This window comes from Glycine max, chromosome 9, assembly GCF_000004515.6.
Source record: "Glycine max cultivar Williams 82 chromosome 9, Glycine_max_v4.0, whole genome shotgun sequence".
Taxonomy (NCBI): Eukaryota; Viridiplantae; Streptophyta; class Magnoliopsida; order Fabales; family Fabaceae; genus Glycine; species Glycine max.
Window position 1 is genome coordinate 49682872 of NC_038245.2, and position 17708 is coordinate 49700579.

At 34.3% G+C, this 17708-nt stretch overlaps 2 protein-coding genes across 2 annotated transcripts; both read left to right on the forward strand.

Moving 5' to 3' along the window:
* Window positions 1-5161: 5161 nt before the first annotated feature.
* LOC100814092 (uncharacterized) lies at window positions 5162-10403 on the forward strand. The gene is made up of 4 exons (XM_041005211.1): window positions 5162-5379; window positions 5514-7174; window positions 7348-8384; window positions 10025-10403. The coding sequence occupies exons 2-4, from the start codon at window positions 5684-5686 to the stop codon at window positions 10104-10106; spliced, it is 2610 nt and encodes an 869-aa protein (XP_040861145.1). The 5' UTR covers window positions 5162-5379; window positions 5514-5683; the 3' UTR covers window positions 10107-10403.
* A 1857-nt stretch (window positions 10404-12260) lies between these two features.
* Window positions 12261-17541, forward strand: LOC100814617 (uncharacterized). Its single transcript, XM_041005212.1, has 4 exons — window positions 12261-12409; window positions 12558-14204; window positions 14554-15602; window positions 17114-17541. The coding sequence occupies exons 2-4, from the start codon at window positions 12714-12716 to the stop codon at window positions 17229-17231; spliced, it is 2658 nt and encodes an 885-aa protein (XP_040861146.1). The 5' UTR covers window positions 12261-12409; window positions 12558-12713; the 3' UTR covers window positions 17232-17541.
* Window positions 17542-17708: the final 167 nt, after the last annotated feature.

Here is a 17708-nt window from a genome sequence, read left to right on the forward strand (position 1 = left end):
GTAGTTTTTGTGTTGCTAGCTTAAGTTGACTCGAATTACCAACTTTACTTGTATTTCTAACATGTAATCAAACATATAGTTAAATTGAAATTTCGTCATAACTCTTGATCATATCATGGAAAATTATGAACAAATGAGGTTGATATAACAATTATAGTTGCAATTGTGATATGGTTTCAAAGTTAGATCTAAAAAAAAAAATTGACATTTCAATAGAAAATGTTGATTTTAAAACCTTTTTTGTTTCATTTAAATTATACTGACACAACGATAAAGTTGTGTCTTATAAATAGTTGGTCATGAGTACAACTCTGAAAACTAGAAAGTAGGTAGGCATATTTAATTATCGGAGAAAGAAGTTTCGTTTCTCCTAAAACTAGAAAGGAACTTCTCAATTTTGATTCCCGCCCTATTGTTTTAGCTAGGTCCCTGCCTAAGTTGTGGCCAAATCATTTGTTAGTCCTACGAAAAAGCCACAAAAAAAGTATTGATTTGAATGGTTTCTGTGAACTTGATGGACGTACAATCAATCTGCTAGTTGCTTGAGAGAGTTACATTAGTTAAAGGGTAAAAATTATTTTGATCCCCCAAGGTAAAAAGCAGATTATTTTTTAAAAGAAGAAAATTTTAAATTTAATTTTTGAATATAAAAATTTACAATAAATTGATGTTGTTAAATTTATGAGACTATTTTATTTTATTGTTAAAAAACTAACATGTCATAATTAACAATATTTTGCAATGATTGAATCTCTTCTACCTAAACCAACTGTGCATCTTGGTCTGGCTGAGAATTGTTCATCATCATATCAGTCATGAAGAATATAAATCATAGCTTTAGTTTATTCACTTATGTTTAGATTATTTTATTTTATAATTTATTGTAATAAAAGCTTGAGAAGTCTAACAATATACTTTATAACAAACTTTTTATTATAATTGATTAAAAAATATTGAAAACTATAAAATGAAGTGAATCTCATTAAATGGTTAACAAGTGAAATTACTAGGATGTGAGCGCATGAGCTCTCTGGTTGAGATTTTATAGTGTCTATAACATCAAAGCCCCTCAATGAATTAACCTTTGGAAAAGCAGTTTTCTCGCCTGTGAAAGTATATATGTCGTTTAACAATACAGATGCATCGCATCCCTGTAAAAATGCCAACAAGAAATGATAAAAGAAGTGATCTTTAATTTCCATGAACAAGAGTAAAAGAATTTGCATTACTTTTGACATTTTATGCTTAGCTAAAGAGGAAAGCACGATATTAAATTTAAGTAAATTAGTTTCAATTCAAAAGGTTAAAAGAAATATAATTGCTTCTTTTTAATCATGCAGTTTATATTTAATTTACTGTTTACTTAATATTTTTATCATGCAGTTTATATTTAATTTACTGTTTACTCAATATTTTTTAAGAGTATTGTTTAGTTGATATATACATGCAACTAGATTGGATTAAAGTTAGATTTTTTGAAGAGAAAAGGTTATTTAAGTAATTTGATTTTAGAAAAAAAGAAAAGGAAATATAATTAGAATAAAAGGAAGGGAATAGCAATAGTAAAAAATAATGAACTAAATCTAATCCAACTTAATTAAATTTTATTGAGTTAACTTAATCAAACCAACCCAATTTAATTTAATCCAATCATACTCCTATCAATGAGATAATAAATAAAATGAAAGAGGTGTGTAATATATATATATATTTCATTTTCTTAAAATTTAATGATTTTAATAAATTATTAATCATATTCGTTAGATTTTAAAAAATAAATAATAAAGATAAAAAATAATTCTAAAAATTTATTAATCATTTTCCATATATATATGCCAATCCAAATTTCTTTAATTTGCAATTTACATTGTTATATGTTTACCATTTCATATAAATGCAACTTTTCATTTGAGTTTCTAAATATAAATTGCATGCCAACATATTTTTATTTAATATCAATATATTCTATTTGTTCTAAAACTATTTTAGGGCTTGATCATCTTATGCACAGCCTACAGTAAATCAGTAATTACTTTAAGTGTCTTTCTCACCATTTTCCTACTATAGAAGACATTTCATACCTATAGGTACATATCAAAATCTCATTGCTCATCTCAAACACTTGACTGACATCAAAATTTCATTTCTCATTGTTAATCATTTTAATACATGTATAAAAATAAAATAGCCACCAACAAGTTGTCCACATCGTAGCCACTTCAACTCCTCAAGTTGTCCACATTTTTTGTTCCGCGCTATCACGTGTTTTTCTGTTAAAATTTATTTAAATCAAACTACCATAAATTTTTAACACTAACTATATAAAATAATTTTAAAGATTTATATTTTATTTTACTTCAATATATTATTATTATTATTTTATCATATATTGATGTGTAATTCATTTATTGAATAATTTATTTTGTGTTTGATGAATTTTTAAATGTAAGTTTTTTTCCTATGCCTTATTTTTAGTTTTTTTTTTCTCTCAATACTTTTCTATTTTTGCACATTTTTTTTTGTTTGTATCTCTTTATCATTCATCAAATAATTCAAGATTTGTATCTTTGAATAGGAAAGAAAATATCAGGTTGAAAGAGAAATATTCACTGTGTTCATCATTTTTAACTAAGAGTTGTGACAACTTTCATGGGAGATAAATTTATATTAATATTATGATATATGTTAGTTTTAGTTTGTAATTTTTTTTTTCCTGAGTACATTTTTTTTTGCATTTTTTTTATCATTTTTATTTTTGTGTCTTTGATATTTTTGGTAATCTAATTATTTTTTTATCTATATTTATGTTAAGTTGATTGATATTTTTTTAATTGGCTGATTTGATAAACCTCTATAATTTAAAACCTGTGAAATTTTTTGTTTTAATTTCAAAGTTCCAAACTACACCACTACTCTTTTCTTCACTTTTGTAATTAAATCACTATTATTTAAAAATGGTCATTTTTTAAAAAATTTACACTCACTCAAACACGTTCTTTATTTATCTAAATATAAGAGATATTTTATTGATTTCTTCCTTACAATTATATGCACAACAATATTTGAGAATGAGTTTAAATATTTATTCTATTAAATTGCTTGATATTTCATATTTGATTGCTAGAGGGAAAAAGAAATAGTTATTTTTCCTTACATTTTTAAGTTTTTTTTTGTCTTAGGTAATATGACTAACATTCTTACTCAGTTCACATCTTTAAGTTTGAATAACGTAAACTACTATTATTTAAAAACTTCTACTTTTTACTCATAAAATTTCAAATAACTATTTTATTTAAAAACTGTCAATTTTTTAATTTTAAAATTTCAAACTACCACATTACTCTCTTATGGGATATTATAACAAACTACCATTATCTTAAACCTGACAAAGTTTTTGAATTTTAAAGTTTCAAATTATATTTAAAATATGCTAATTTGTTTTTATAATTTTAAAATTCTAAACTACACCTCTACTCTCTTTTTGCTTGAATAGAGAAATATTAAGAGCTGTCATCATTATTTGATTCAAAACACTGTATTAATAATGTGAAGTACATAATTATTTTTCCATTACAAATATACATTGTCACGAGAATAATATGGTAATTTATAAACATGGAATAAATCTTGTGAAGCTACCTTCTTTGGCCTTTGTTCTAAGGGTAATGGACAATTAATTAGAGGTTAAAGAAGAGAAGGATTTTATACATGTTGATAAAATTACATCTAGATGTTGATAGATTTTTTCTATGGACATTGCTTATAGAAGTATGTAAATTACAAATAAAACATATATAACTCACAAAAAATGGTTAATAAAAGATGTGAAATATAAGTATTTTAGATAATAATAAAAGATGTGCCATTTCCATTCAAATTTTGGTTATGTAATTAAATTCCATGGCAAATAAAATAGAAATCTTGTAGCTCAAGAAGTGAAGATCAGTAGTCCCAATTTCTTTGCCAGTAAGATGCTTTGATATCTTCTTCACTCATAAGGGCAAGCCATACCCTATAGCAAATGAATGTGGAATAAGATTAGTATAAAATATATTACAACACAAAGTAGTACAATCGTCAAAACAAACTAACAGAAAATAGGTAGTGAAAATAACTAATTGAAAAAAAATAAAATAAAACTAATCTATAACCATGATGAATGAAAGCAAACTCACCAATCAAATTATGCTACTTTGGGAGCACATGCATAAAATCCACCTGCAGACATCGGGAACACATAGCATATTGTTTATTCTAAGAAAAAACAATTATAATGGATGGAATATAAAATTGAAATAAGAAAAGATAAAGCTCACTGTTCCTTGACTTTCTAAACATTCAGACTTTTGTTCTAAACACTGTAAATTCTTTTTAATTAATGTTCTAAAAATCTAGTGATTGAAAATCAAGAAGACACAGAAAAAAAAAAACAAAGATGCTCACACATAATTTAAGTGAAATAGAGAAAGCTTGTTTTTGTGTTAACCTGAACTAATAACTAGAATTCACTTGCCAGTGAAAATAAAAAATAAAACGTATATCATGGTATTATACAGTTATTGAGAGTAGATTAAGGAATAAGATGACATGATTGGTTATAATAAGTTGTTTTATAAATTTTAATTTTTCAAAATAAAGGAATGAGTGGATAACATGGATGCCATCACACTCCACTCTCCACTCTCCACTCTCCACCTCCACGTTTAAATGGGTTATAACCATTATATTGCTTTTATATATTATTGGGATAATAAGAAGAAACAAACTCTATATACTTGTTTATATTAAATCAAAAAAGCTATTATAGATAAACAACTACTTTATACATTTTAAATTTTAAATTCGCCTAAAAAGTGCATATCAACAAGATAATATATAGGAAGAAGAAAGACAATGAGATATTGACATCAATTACCTACCATGGTTAACCCAACCATACAAAAAAAAATGCAAAAAAAAAACATGTATTTATACTCAACAAAATAAAGTAAATGTTTTCTTGCTGTAAAATTCCTTCTACGGAAGTTTCATCATCATCATTTTCTTCCTGCAAAATTCTTTCCTCTTTTTGTTCTCATTCCCATCCAATTCTTCCGGGCAATTTTTTTTTTCTTTTTCCTAAATTTGCCAGAAAGTGAAATTAGATAAATTGGATTTTTATATATCCTTGGGTGAGTGAAAAAATGCAAGACAAAAAGTAAAGCCAACAAGACTTATTGAAAAAAGCAAATACATAGCCATCAAGTAATCATTTAATAGTATTAAACTTGCATATTAGCTGCAACCTTGGTTTCTCTCATTTTCTTACAGGCACCCACCCGAGTAGAGTCCAGCTCCGAACCCGTTCACGTCTTCCTACCCTGAATGGACATTCAATCTGTAAGTGCTCCATTCCCTTTCGATTCATCTCACAATCGCTGTACTTGAAGCTCTCCATAGCTCTGAGCCACGATTGGGTTTTTTTTTCTCCCCTTCGATTTTAACTTTTTTTCCTTTCTTTTTTGTGTTTATAGGTTTGAATTTTTAGGGTTTTGAAGTTTCTGCGCGTTTCTCTGTTGTTGGGTATTGATTTTGGAGGCGGGGGATAGTATAAATAGGGTTAGGGTTTTCTTGAAAGCGTTGGTGGATTGTGGTTAGGGTTTGGTTATTCGAGACGGCGACGATTGGCGTGGGTTAGAGGATAATGTGTATACTGTGTGTGATTCAGAAGTGGTCTCGCCGGGTTGCTACAATGCTGCCTTGGTTGGTTATTCCGTTCATTGGTCTCTGGGCTCTCTCTCAGCTTCTGCCGCCAGCTTTTCGCTTCGAGATTACTTCGCCTCGTCTTGCTTGTGTCTTTGTGTTGCTGATTACTCTCTTTTGGTATGAGATTTTGATGCCTTGGCTGTCGGCTTGGCGGGTGAGGAGGAATGCTAGGATTAGGGAGAGGAAGAGGTTTGAGGCCATAGAAATGCAGAAGTTGAGGAAGACGGCTACGAGGCGGTGTCGCAACTGTTTGAACCCGTATAGGGATCAGAACCCTGGTGGGGGTAGGTTTATGTGTTCGTACTGTGGCCATGTTTCAAAGAGGCCCGTTTTAGACTTGCCTGTGCTGCCAGGGTTTGGGATTTCAAATTCTGGTATAGTTAAGGACTTGGTTGGGAAAAATGGCAAGATAGTGAATAGCAAGGTTTGGTCTGAAAATGGGTGGATGTGCAGTCAGGAATGGTTGGAGAATGGCAGTTGGGTTGGTGGGTCTATTCTAGGTAATCCTAGCAACTGGAGGACAAATGGGAGTGCTGGCCTTTATGGAGGTGATGAGCATTGTTTGACAGAGCCATCGTATTCTGGTATATCAGTTTTTGTTTGCAGGCTTTTGACAACTTTTTTCGTGAGCATTAGATGGCTCTGGAGAAAGACTTTTAGGCTTAGTTCAAGGGAAGACTGTTCGTCTGATGCTGAACATAGGGCACTCTTAGCAAAACGGGGTGAGAGTGGGCCAAACCTCAATGAAAGTAGAGGGGAAAGAGCACGCAGGAAAGCTGAGGAGAAAAGACAGGCTAGGCTAGAAAAAGAACTTTTGGAGGAGGAAGAGAGAAAACAGAGGGAGGAGGTTTCAAGGCTAGTGGAGGAGCGTAGGAGGCTGAGAGATGAGAAAATGGAAGCTGAAAAAGAACGCAGCAAATCATCATATCCTAGTAAGGAGAAAGACAGTAGGAAGGAAGCTGAAAGGAAGCACCAGGAAAAAAGAAAAGAGAAAGATAAGGGTTCTAGTAAGAGCAACTCTGATGTAGAAGAAGTGGATAGAAGAGCCAGCAAGGAAAGTGAACGGAAGTGTGACTTTGACAAAAAGAGTGAAACTGACCGTAGAGAGCTCCAGAAGTCTGGGTTTGAAAGTGGCAAGGGACATAATACAGACAATACACATAGTAAAAATGTTGCTGCAAACAGTTACAACCGTGGAAGTACTGGAACAAGGTACCTTGATCGTATGCGTGGTACAATTTTGTCTTCTTCTAAAGCTCTTGGTTTTGGAAAGGGTGCTAATGCTCCTGGAACTGTGGTGAAAGAAAACAAATTTAATGGCTCTGTCAATCATATTCATTCAACTGCTTCCAGGAAAGATATATGTCCTCCTGATCGTTCCACTGCTAAATCCAATTTGAATGGAAACGATACGAATATAAATCACTCTGTAAGTTATTGTGCTCTGTATCCCTTTATCATTGCCATATTATTATTACTGTTTTAGCTCAAGTTGTTATTAGCCCAAGTTGGTATCAGTCGCTTGTGGTCTATGAGAATCTTAGGCAGCATTTAACACTTTTTTGGTAAAGTAAACAATATCATGATGATTGTTCTCTGCAGGTTCCCCCAGAACCACAGCCATGGAGTCCATGGATTGCACCTAAAAAGTCATGGCAGCAATTATTTACTCGTTCCTCAACTGTTGCTCAATCCTCAAACTCAAATGTAATATGTAGACCAAATTCCAAAATTCAAGCTGAAGCCAAAAGCCCACAGTTATCTGGCCAGTCACCAATTACTCAGCCATTTAACAATCCAATTCAATTTGGTCTTCCATCACCTTTTAATATTTCCAGCTATCCAATTGGATCAACCGGTAGCAGTCAAGGTTTTTCTCCTGCAATTGAACCCTTATACTCTCCAGTTGAAAATATTTCGCATGACTTTATACATGAAGAACAAGAGCTTTTTGAAGACCCCTGTTATATCCCTGATCCGGTATCCTTGCTTGGTCCTGTTTCTGAGTCACTTGATAATTTTCAATTGGACTTGGGAAGTGGCTTTGTGACAGACACAAAGATGGCAATGCCTCACTCTTTAAAAAACACATCTGCGGGTTCTGACGTCAATAAACCATCTCCAATTGAGTCCCCAATGTCCCGAGAAAAGAATAGCTGTTCTAATCGGTTTCCAAGTATCTCCCAGGCCCAGGATATGCAGTCATTTCCAGCTGCAAATGAGAAGGGAACATGGCAGATGTGGAATACTTTGCCACTTGGTCAGGAAGGTTTAGGTTTGGTTGGTGACCCAGCAAACTGGTTTTTATCCCCTCAAAGGGATGTGCTAAACAAGGATGATTTTGTGCTTCCATCGTCTAAGACTATGGATTCTCTTTTTAAGACAGATGATAACATAATTTCCAGTAACCATTCTTCACAACATGTTTTTCTTCCTAATGTTCAGAGTGGTGGGACCTTCAGCCCGGTTACTGGTTCAAATGGTTATGATCCTTGGTCACAGGGTGCTTTATTTCCACCGTTGTCAGGTGGACTTAAAGCTCAGGAGAGTGCTACTCAGAATGAAATAATATATGGGAGTCGAAGTGGGTCTGCTAGCAACCACATGCTCGAGTGTTCTCCGGCTAACAGTTGGTCCAGGTGAGTAAATTTATGTTTGGATTAAATTTTGCCCATTATTGCATGGCGAATTTCCTTTCTATTATGGATCTGCATTGTTGTCAGAACATTTTAAATTGATGAACTTCTGTAACCAAAAGATGAAGGAAACCTCCTCATTTTTGTTTTTCCTGATGAATGAATTTTACGGCTTGAAATATTGATTGATTGATTGATCATGTGTTCTTATTGGGGAAATAATTGTTTAAGTGATAAAAAATCATTAATGATGTATTTATAGCACATGATGGAACTATGATATGAATGCACTTGGTTCTCTCTCCAAGCAATGACTTGTAATATTTGATTATTTAATATGTAATATTTGTATATTATACATGACATGTTTAAAATACATCCCATTGTACATGTATATGTTTTGTATTTATGTGCTATTTTTTAAATTTCATTATGGTCTGTAGGCTGTTTCTGAAGGATAGGTTAGTAAGAGGCTGAAATGCTGAACTTAGTGGTTCAAAATATAATTTTAGGAGTTTGACGTCTCACCAATATAGAGCAGCATATATTGTCCTAGGGCATTTCTGAACAGACTGGTTGAGGCTGTGTTTGGTTTAGAGGATGGAAATAGAAGATGGATTTTTGAATTAAAGTAGAGTGTAAAAGGTGTGTGGGATCCACAAAATTTCTCTCCTCCCTCCCTAAACCAAACAGCCATATTTTAATCTTTCCTTAGAGAAAGAAGACAAAGTTAGTTATCAATCAATACTCAAATACAACCAGGAAGAGTATGAAACACACACACACATGTTGATAATAGCTACAGCTGACTTATTACAGTATGTAGTATATGCTCTGATAAAGTGGGGGAACAAAATATACTGAGAGAGAAATAAGATATAGGCTAATAGGCATAACATAACTAGGATGTGATGAATGAAGCTGATTGGCTAGCTACATAGACTACAAAACTGTGTGTCATCACCAAGACACCAACCTGTGTTTCTTCAGGGAAAAAAAAATTTATGAATAGCAAATTGAACAGGGATCAGAGTTGAAGTAACATGAAATAGATGCTTTCTATGTGGGCTTACATGATTGCAGCTTATATTAAGATTGCCCTAATTTTGGATTTTGTGTTATCCATGGACCACATATGTTGATACATATGAAGGGTACGTTTACCTGTTTGATTGAAATTGAAACCTGTAATATAGGATAGCTATGGATGCATGAAAGAAGTTATTGGATCCAACTTTAAATATACTTTTTATTTAGTTGGAAGTTATAAGTCAAATGATTTTGTGGATGTATCTGTATGATCATATGCTTATAGTCATGTAATGAAACAAATCAGTATGTATTCCAACATTCAGTTCCAGATATCTTTTGTTGTTTTTTACCTAATGCAATGTAATGGTGAAGTCAATGTGTATTGTGAAGTCTTCTGGCTTGATGATGTCTGTGCTGACATTGTCTTGGGTGTGATCTTTCCTTAATTCTGTAACTTGTGGTCTTCCTTCTGTAATATACATATTTAGTGGTAATATTAACGGTTTAAACTGCTGATTTGACCTTGCTCTTTTGTTTATAATATTTTTTTCTAAATAAAAATTTATATTTTTACTGGTAGTTTAACAGCTTGAAATCTTGTTACTTTGCAGAAATGAATGGCCTGTAAAAGGTGCTGTAGAAGGCTTAGGGAAGTCATCTGTCGCAAGGCCCCATATTAAAAAGAGGGTATGAGACAAAGTTGGTAGATAAACACCATTGTTCTCTTGAGGCAGAAATAGTCTCCTATGGGGGAAGAGTTTAGAATACTGAACCCATTGTATCTTCTTCCTTTCTTCTTTTGTGAAGGAAGATTGATGTTAACTTAATGTTAGTGTTGATAGGAGTACGCGTTAATGCGTGCTTTTCTTGAGGCAGATAACAAAAGGTGTCACCCCTTTGGTGTCAATTTGTCCTTTGGAGAATGGAGGTTCATATTCACCCTTTGTCATGATCTTCAAATATGTTAATGAAAAATAAAACTTATACTAACGTGATCTGCTGTTAATGAAGAAATATAGTCGGGTTTCTTTGTCTCATTTAAGATTCGAGCATCATCTTTGATATCGGTGTGCAGAAACTTGGGTGTGATCTGACCCAGATTTTAGAATAATAGGATCCCGTGTTCTTTTTGTTAACAATGCGTTAACGAGTCAATGGGAAATGAGTTTTAGAATCCTTTGCACTTTACAGTTTATACATTCTATAACCAAACTTGGAATGGCGCAGATGCAAATGTTGGTTGAATTGGTCATGAATTACCAGCGCTGGAGAAGTGATATAACGTTTTCGCAAGAGCAGAACACTTCTTGTGCGACGAACCTTAATAACTTCTTTCAAAATTTATGTTAGTGAATATTTGAACAATAATAACAAAATTTATGTTTCCGAATTCGAACCCATGACTAACAAGTCACCAAGGCACAACTTTACCGCTGTACCAGGGCTCGCCCTCAACAATAATAACAAATATTAGCCCTAAATAAATAGAGAGGATTTTAATTTCTAAAATGCTAATTAATTATTTATTTATTCAACAATGTAAATAATAGGCATTTAAACTTTTTCTTTCCATTAATGGAAAGATTAAACGGTCTCACTTTTATTATTTTAAAGGATTGTTATTTTAAAGGATTGTTAGGACTTTTTTTTGTAATTAAATTGGATTAAACAATTATTTTAAGGAACTGAATTAAATATTTTCTCTAATTTATTTTATGGTTAATGTTAAAATTAACCGTTGGCATAGAAATTTAGTGATTAATATTTTATTCTTTAAACTGCATCTTATACTTTAAATAAGAAAAGTGATTTTCCTTTTAGAATTTGCTTTCATCCAAATCAAATAACTCCTGCAAAATGCAAATAGGTCGAACAGGTTGCATTTTCAAAGTTGTATAACTAACAAATAATAACCAAACGTTGGAAAAAATTAAGAAACAATTATTTGTTTATTTCAAATGTTATAATCTTTTTTTTTTTTTTAACAAAGCAAACTTGTTTCATTTCATTCATAAGGGGAAGCACGATACAATTAGGAATTGGCTCAAATTCATGGATTCTAGCATACGACCTAGAAGTCTTTTCTAAAGAGTGAACCGCTCGATTTGCTTGCCTTTTTACAAAATTCACCTTTGAGTTTGGGATAAAATTCACAAGAGTGTTGCATCTGGAAATAAGAAAATTAAATTCATTTGAGTGCATAGAGTCTAGCACATTTTTGCAATCCATTGGAGCGCGTGGATGTTGCATTTGGTTATTGAGATATTGCATGTTCAAGGAGAAAGATATTTGATAATTGAGGCTGTGTTTCAATCCCTTCTCAAAGCTTATTGTTCTGGAAATGAGGTTCTATCATGCATTGTCTGAGCAAAAAATCTTATTATAGGAAAAAGAACAACATATTGCTCTAAAGAATAAAGGTGTCCCTAAGCAAGCTCCAAATATCAAATCTGTTGCATGTTCTTATCGATATGGGATTCATAGCTGGAAAAGAAGAGAGAAAAAAATTCTTATTCCAGTGTGGTCTCTCTTGGATAGTCCCGCAATTATTTTAACCATTGAATATAATAGATATACATCTAACCACGGTTTAAATGGGAAAATAATAAACTAAAAGAGGAGAGGCATAAATAATTGCATTTGTTCACTCTTTGTTTTAAAATTTACTATATCATATATTTAATTGAGACAGTATTACAACTGAGGAAACATTAATTGGCTTGAGCTACTGTTAAATTTAATTTGTAAGTAAATACTAAAATGAACTAATAATACTCATGAGGCCCATCGTAATCACTTCAACACATCAAGATGTTAAACACCAGCGCTAGATTACGACCCGGTTCGGTTCACCGTCACCGGTCCAATCTTTTCCGCACCTGGTTCACTTACATTATTTCATTCTCTTCACATCTCATTTCGTTTCCCCTAGTATTTTCTTAAAGGCACCCACCCGAGTAGAGTCCAGCTCCGAACCCCGAATGGACATTCAATCTGTAAGTGCTCCATTCCCTTTCGATTCATCTCACAATCGCTGTACTTGAAGTTCTCCCTAGATCTGATCGACGATTGGGTTTTTTTTTCTCCCCTTCGATTTTGATTTTTTTTCCTTTCTTTTTTGTGTTTATGGATTTGAATTTTTAGGGTTTTGAAGTTTCTGCGGGTGGCTCTGTTGTCGGGTATTGATTTTGGAGGCGGGGGATAGTATGTATTGGGTTAGGGTTTTCTTGAAAGCATTGGTGGATTGTGGTTAGGGTTTGGTTATTCGAGACGGCGACGATTGGCGTGGGTTAGAGGATAATGTGTATACTGTGTGTGATTCAGAAGTGGTCTCGCCGGGTTGCTACAATGCTGCCTTGGTTGGTTATTCCGTTCATTGGTCTCTGGGCTCTCTCTCAGCTTCTGCCGCCAGCTTTTCGCTTCGAGATTACTTCGCCTCGTCTTGCTTGTGTCTTTGTGTTGCTGATTACTCTCTTTTGGTATGAGATTTTGATGCCTTGGCTGTCGGCTTGGCGGGTGAGGAGGAATGCTAGGATTAGGGAGAGGAAGAGGTTTGAGGCCATAGAAATGCAGAAGTTGAGGAAGACGGCTACGAGGCGGTGTCGGAACTGTTTGAACCCGTATAGGGATCAGAACCCTGGTGGGGGTAGGTTTATGTGTTCGTACTGTGGCCACGTTTCGAAGAGGCCCGTTTTAGACTTGCCTGTGCTGCCAGGGTTTGGGATTTCAAATTCTGGTATAGTTAAGGACTTGGTTGGGAAAAATGGCAAGATAGTGAATAGCAAGGTTTGGTCTGAAAATGGGTGGATGTGCAGTCAGGAATGGTTGGAGAATGGCAGTTGGGTTGGTGGGTCTATTCTAGGTAATCCTAGCAACTGGAGGACAAATGGGAGTGCTGGCCTTTATGGAGGTGATGAGCATTGTTTGACAGAGAGGTCGTATTCTGGTATATTAGTTTTTGTTTGCAGGCTTTGGACAACTTTTTTCTTGAGCATTAGATGGCTCTGGAGAAAGACTTTTAGGCTTAGTTCAAGGGAAGACTGTTCGTCTGATGCTGAACATAGGGCACTCTTAGCAAAACGGGGTGAGAGTGGGCCAAACCTCAATGAAAGTAGAGGGGAAAGAGCACGCAGGAAAGCTGAGGAGAAAAGACAGGCTAGGCTAGAAAAAGAACTTTTGGAGGAGGAAGAGAGAAAACAGAGGGAGGAGGTTTCAAGGCTAGTGGAGGAGCGTAGGAGGCTGAGAGATGAGAAAATGGAAGCTGAAAAAGAACGCAGCAAATCATCATATCCTAGTAAGGAGAAAGACAGTAAGAAGGAAGCTGAAAGGAAGCGCCAGGAAAAAAGAAAAGAGAAAGATAAGGGTTCTAGTAAGAGCAACTCTGATGTAGAAGAACTGGATAGAAGAGCCAGCAAGGAAAGTGAACGGAAGTGTGACTTTGACAAAAAGAGTGAAACTGACCGTAGAGAGCACCAGAAATCTGGGTTTGAAAGTGGCAAGGGACATAATACAGACAATACACATAGTAAAAATGTTGCTGCAAACAGTTACAACCGTGGAAGTACTGGAACAAGGTACCTTGATCGTATGCGTGGTACAATTTTGTCTTCTTCTAAAGCTCTTGGTTTCGGAAAGGGTGCTAATGCTCCTGGATCTGTGGTGAAAGAAAACAAATTTAATGGCTCTGTCGATCATATTCATTCAACTGCTACCAGGAAAGATATATATCCTCCTGATTGTTCAACTGCTAAATCCAATTTGAATGGAGACGATAAGAATATAAATCACTCTGTAAGTTATTGTGCTCTATATCCCTTTATCGTTGCCATATTATTATTACTGTTTTAGCTGGCTTAGTTGATGTGTGATTGATATAGCATATAGGAATACTATGACTGTTAAGAATAATTTTAAAACTCAAGTGGATTTTACAAGCTTGCATTATATCCGTGTCTCTCTTTTCACTACATCCTGGTTTTAATGCACATTCTAGACTTTTTCAGTCTTTTGTGATTTATGAAAAGTATATGATGCTCTACAGCTCAAGTTGGTATCAGTCGGTTGTGATCTATGAGAATCTTAGGCAGCATTTAACATTTTTTGGTGAAGTGAACAATATCATGATGATTGTTCTCTGCAGGTTCCCCCAGAACCACAGCCATGGAGTCCATGGACTGCACCTAAAAAGTCATGGCAGCAATTATTTACTCGTTCCTCAACTGTTGCTCAATCCTCAAACTCAAATGTAATATGTAGACCAAATTCCAAAATTCAAGCTGAAGCCAAAAGCCCACAGTTATCTGGCCAGTCACCAATTACACAGCCATTTAACAATCCAATTCAATTTGGTCTTCCATCACCTTTTAATATTTCCAGCTATCCAATTGGATCAACCGGTAGCAGTCAAGGTTTTTCTCCTGCAATTGAACCCTTATACTCTACAGTTGAAAATATTTCACAGGACTTTAGACATGAAGAACAAGAGCTTTTTGAAGACCCCTGTTATATCCCTGATCCGGTATCCTTGCTTGGTCCTGTTTCTGAGTCACTTGATAATTTTCAATTGGACTTGGGAAGTGGCTTTGTGACAGACACAAAGATGGCAATGCCTCACTCTTTAAAAAGCACATCTGCCGGTTCTGACATCAGCAAACCATCTCCAATTGAGTCCCCATTGTCCCGAGAAAAGAATAGCTGTTCTAATCGGTTTCCAAGTATCTCCCAGGCCCAGGATATGCATCCATTTCCTTTGGATAATGCAGCTGCAAATGAGAAGGGAACATGGCAGATGTGGAATACTTTGCCACTTGGTCAGGAAGGTTTAGGTTTGGTTAGTGACCCAGCAAACTGGTTTTTATCCCCTCAAAGGGACGTGCCAAACAAGGATGATTTTGTGCTTCCATCATCTAAGACTATGGATTCTCTTTTCAACAAAGATGATAACATTATTTCCAGTAACCATTCTTCACAACATTTTTTTCTTCCTAATGGTCAGAGTGGTGGGACCTTCAGCCCAGTTACTGGTTCAAATGGTTATGATCCTTGGTCACAGGGTGCTTTATTTCCATCGTTGTCAGGTGGACTTAAAGCTCAGGAGAGTGCTACTCAGAATGAAATGATATATGCGAGTCAGAGTGGGTCTGCTAGCAACCATGTGCACGAGTGTTCTAAGGCTAACAGTTGGACCAAGTGAGTAAATTACTGTTTGGCTTAAATTTTGCCTATTATTGCATGGCGAATTTCCTTTCTATTATGGATCTGTGTTTTTGTAAGAACATTATAAATTGATGAACTTCTATAACCAAAAGATGAAGGAAACCTCCTCATTTTGTTCTTCCTGAATGAATTTTACTGCTTGAAATATTGATTGATTGATCGATCATGTGCGTCTTATTTTGGAAATAATTGTCTCTGATAAAAACGTGTATTTATAGCACATGATGGAACTATGATATGAATGCACTTGGTTCACTCTCCAAGTAGTGACTCGTAGTATTTGACCATTTTATATGTAATTATTATATATGACATGCTTAAAATACATCCCATTTTACATGTATTTGTTTTGTATTTATGTGCTATTTTTTTTTAATGTCGTTGTGGTCTGTAGGCTTTTTCTGAAGTATAGGTTAGTAAGAGGCTGAAATGCCAAACTTAGTGGTTCAAAATATAATTTTAGGAGTCTGAAGTCTCACTAATTTAGAGAAGTGCATATTGTCCTTGGGCATTTCTAAACAGACTGGTTTAATCTTTTCTTACAGAAAGAAGGACAAGTTTGTTATCAATCAATACTCAAATACAATCAGGAAAAGTATGAAACACTCACCCACACATGTTGACTTTTTACAGTATACAGTATATACTCTGATAAAGTGGGGGAACAAAAGATACTGTGAGGGAAATAAGATATAGGCTAAGAGGCATAACATAACTAGGATGCGATGAATGAAGCTGATTGGCTAGGTACATACACTACAAAACTGTGTGTCATCCCCAAGACACCAACCTGTGTTTCTTCAGGGGAAAAAAAATCATAAATAGCAAATTTAACAGGGATCACAGTTGAAGTAACATGAAATATATGCTTTCTGTGTGGGGGGCTTATATGATTGCAGCTTATATTAAAGATTGCCCTAATTTTGGATGTTGTGTTATCCATGGACCACATATGTTGATACATATGAAGGGTAAGTTTACCTGTTTGATTGAAATAGAAACCTGTAATATAGGATATCTATGGATGCATAAAAGAAGTTATTGAATCCAACTTTAAATATAATTTTTATACTATTTTATTTAGTAAGAATGGATTTAGTTGTAAGTTATAAATCAAATGATTTTGTGGATGGATCTGTATGATCATATGTCGATATTCATGTAATGAAATGAATCAGTATGTATTTTAACATTCAGTTCCAGATATCTTTTGTTGTTTTTTACCGAATGCAATGTAATGGTGAAGTCAATGTGTGTTGTGAAGTCTTCTGGCTTGATGTCTGTGCTGACATTGTCTTGGGTGTGTTCTTTCCTTGATGCTGTAACTCGTGGTCCTTCCTTCTGTAATATACATAATTAGTGGTAATATTAACGGTTTAAACTGCTGCTTTGACCTTGCTCTTTTGTTTATAATATTTTTTTTTCTGAATATAAAATTATATTTTTATTGGTAGTTTAACAGCTTGAAATCTGCTAATTTGCAGAAATGAATGGCCTGTAAAAACTACTGTGGAAGGCTTAGGGAAGTCATCTGTTGCAAGGCCCCATAATGGCAGTCAACATCCAACCTCAGATGTACAGTCATTTTGGTCATTTGATTAAAAAGAGGGCATTAGATAAAGTTGATAGATAAACACCATTGTTCTCTTGAGGCAGAAATAGTCTCCTATGGGGGAAGAGTTTAGAATACTGAACCCATTGTATCTTCTTCCTTTCTTCTTTTGTGAAGGAAGATTGATGTTAACTTAATGTTAGTGTCGATAGGAGTACGCGTTAATGCGTGCTTTTCTTGAGGCAGATAACAAGAGGTGTCACTCCTTTGATGTTAATTTGTCCTTTGGAGAATGGAGGTTCATACTCACCCTGTGTCATGATCTTCAAATATCTTAATGAAAAATAAAACTTATACTAACGTGATCCGCTGCTAATGAAGAAATATAGTCGGGTTTCTTTGTATCTCATTATTTAAGATTCGAGCATCATCTTTGATAGCGATGTGCACAAACTTGGGTGTGATCTGTCCCATTTTTCAGAATAATAGAATCCTGTGTTCTTTTTTAAGAATCCTTTGTACTTAGC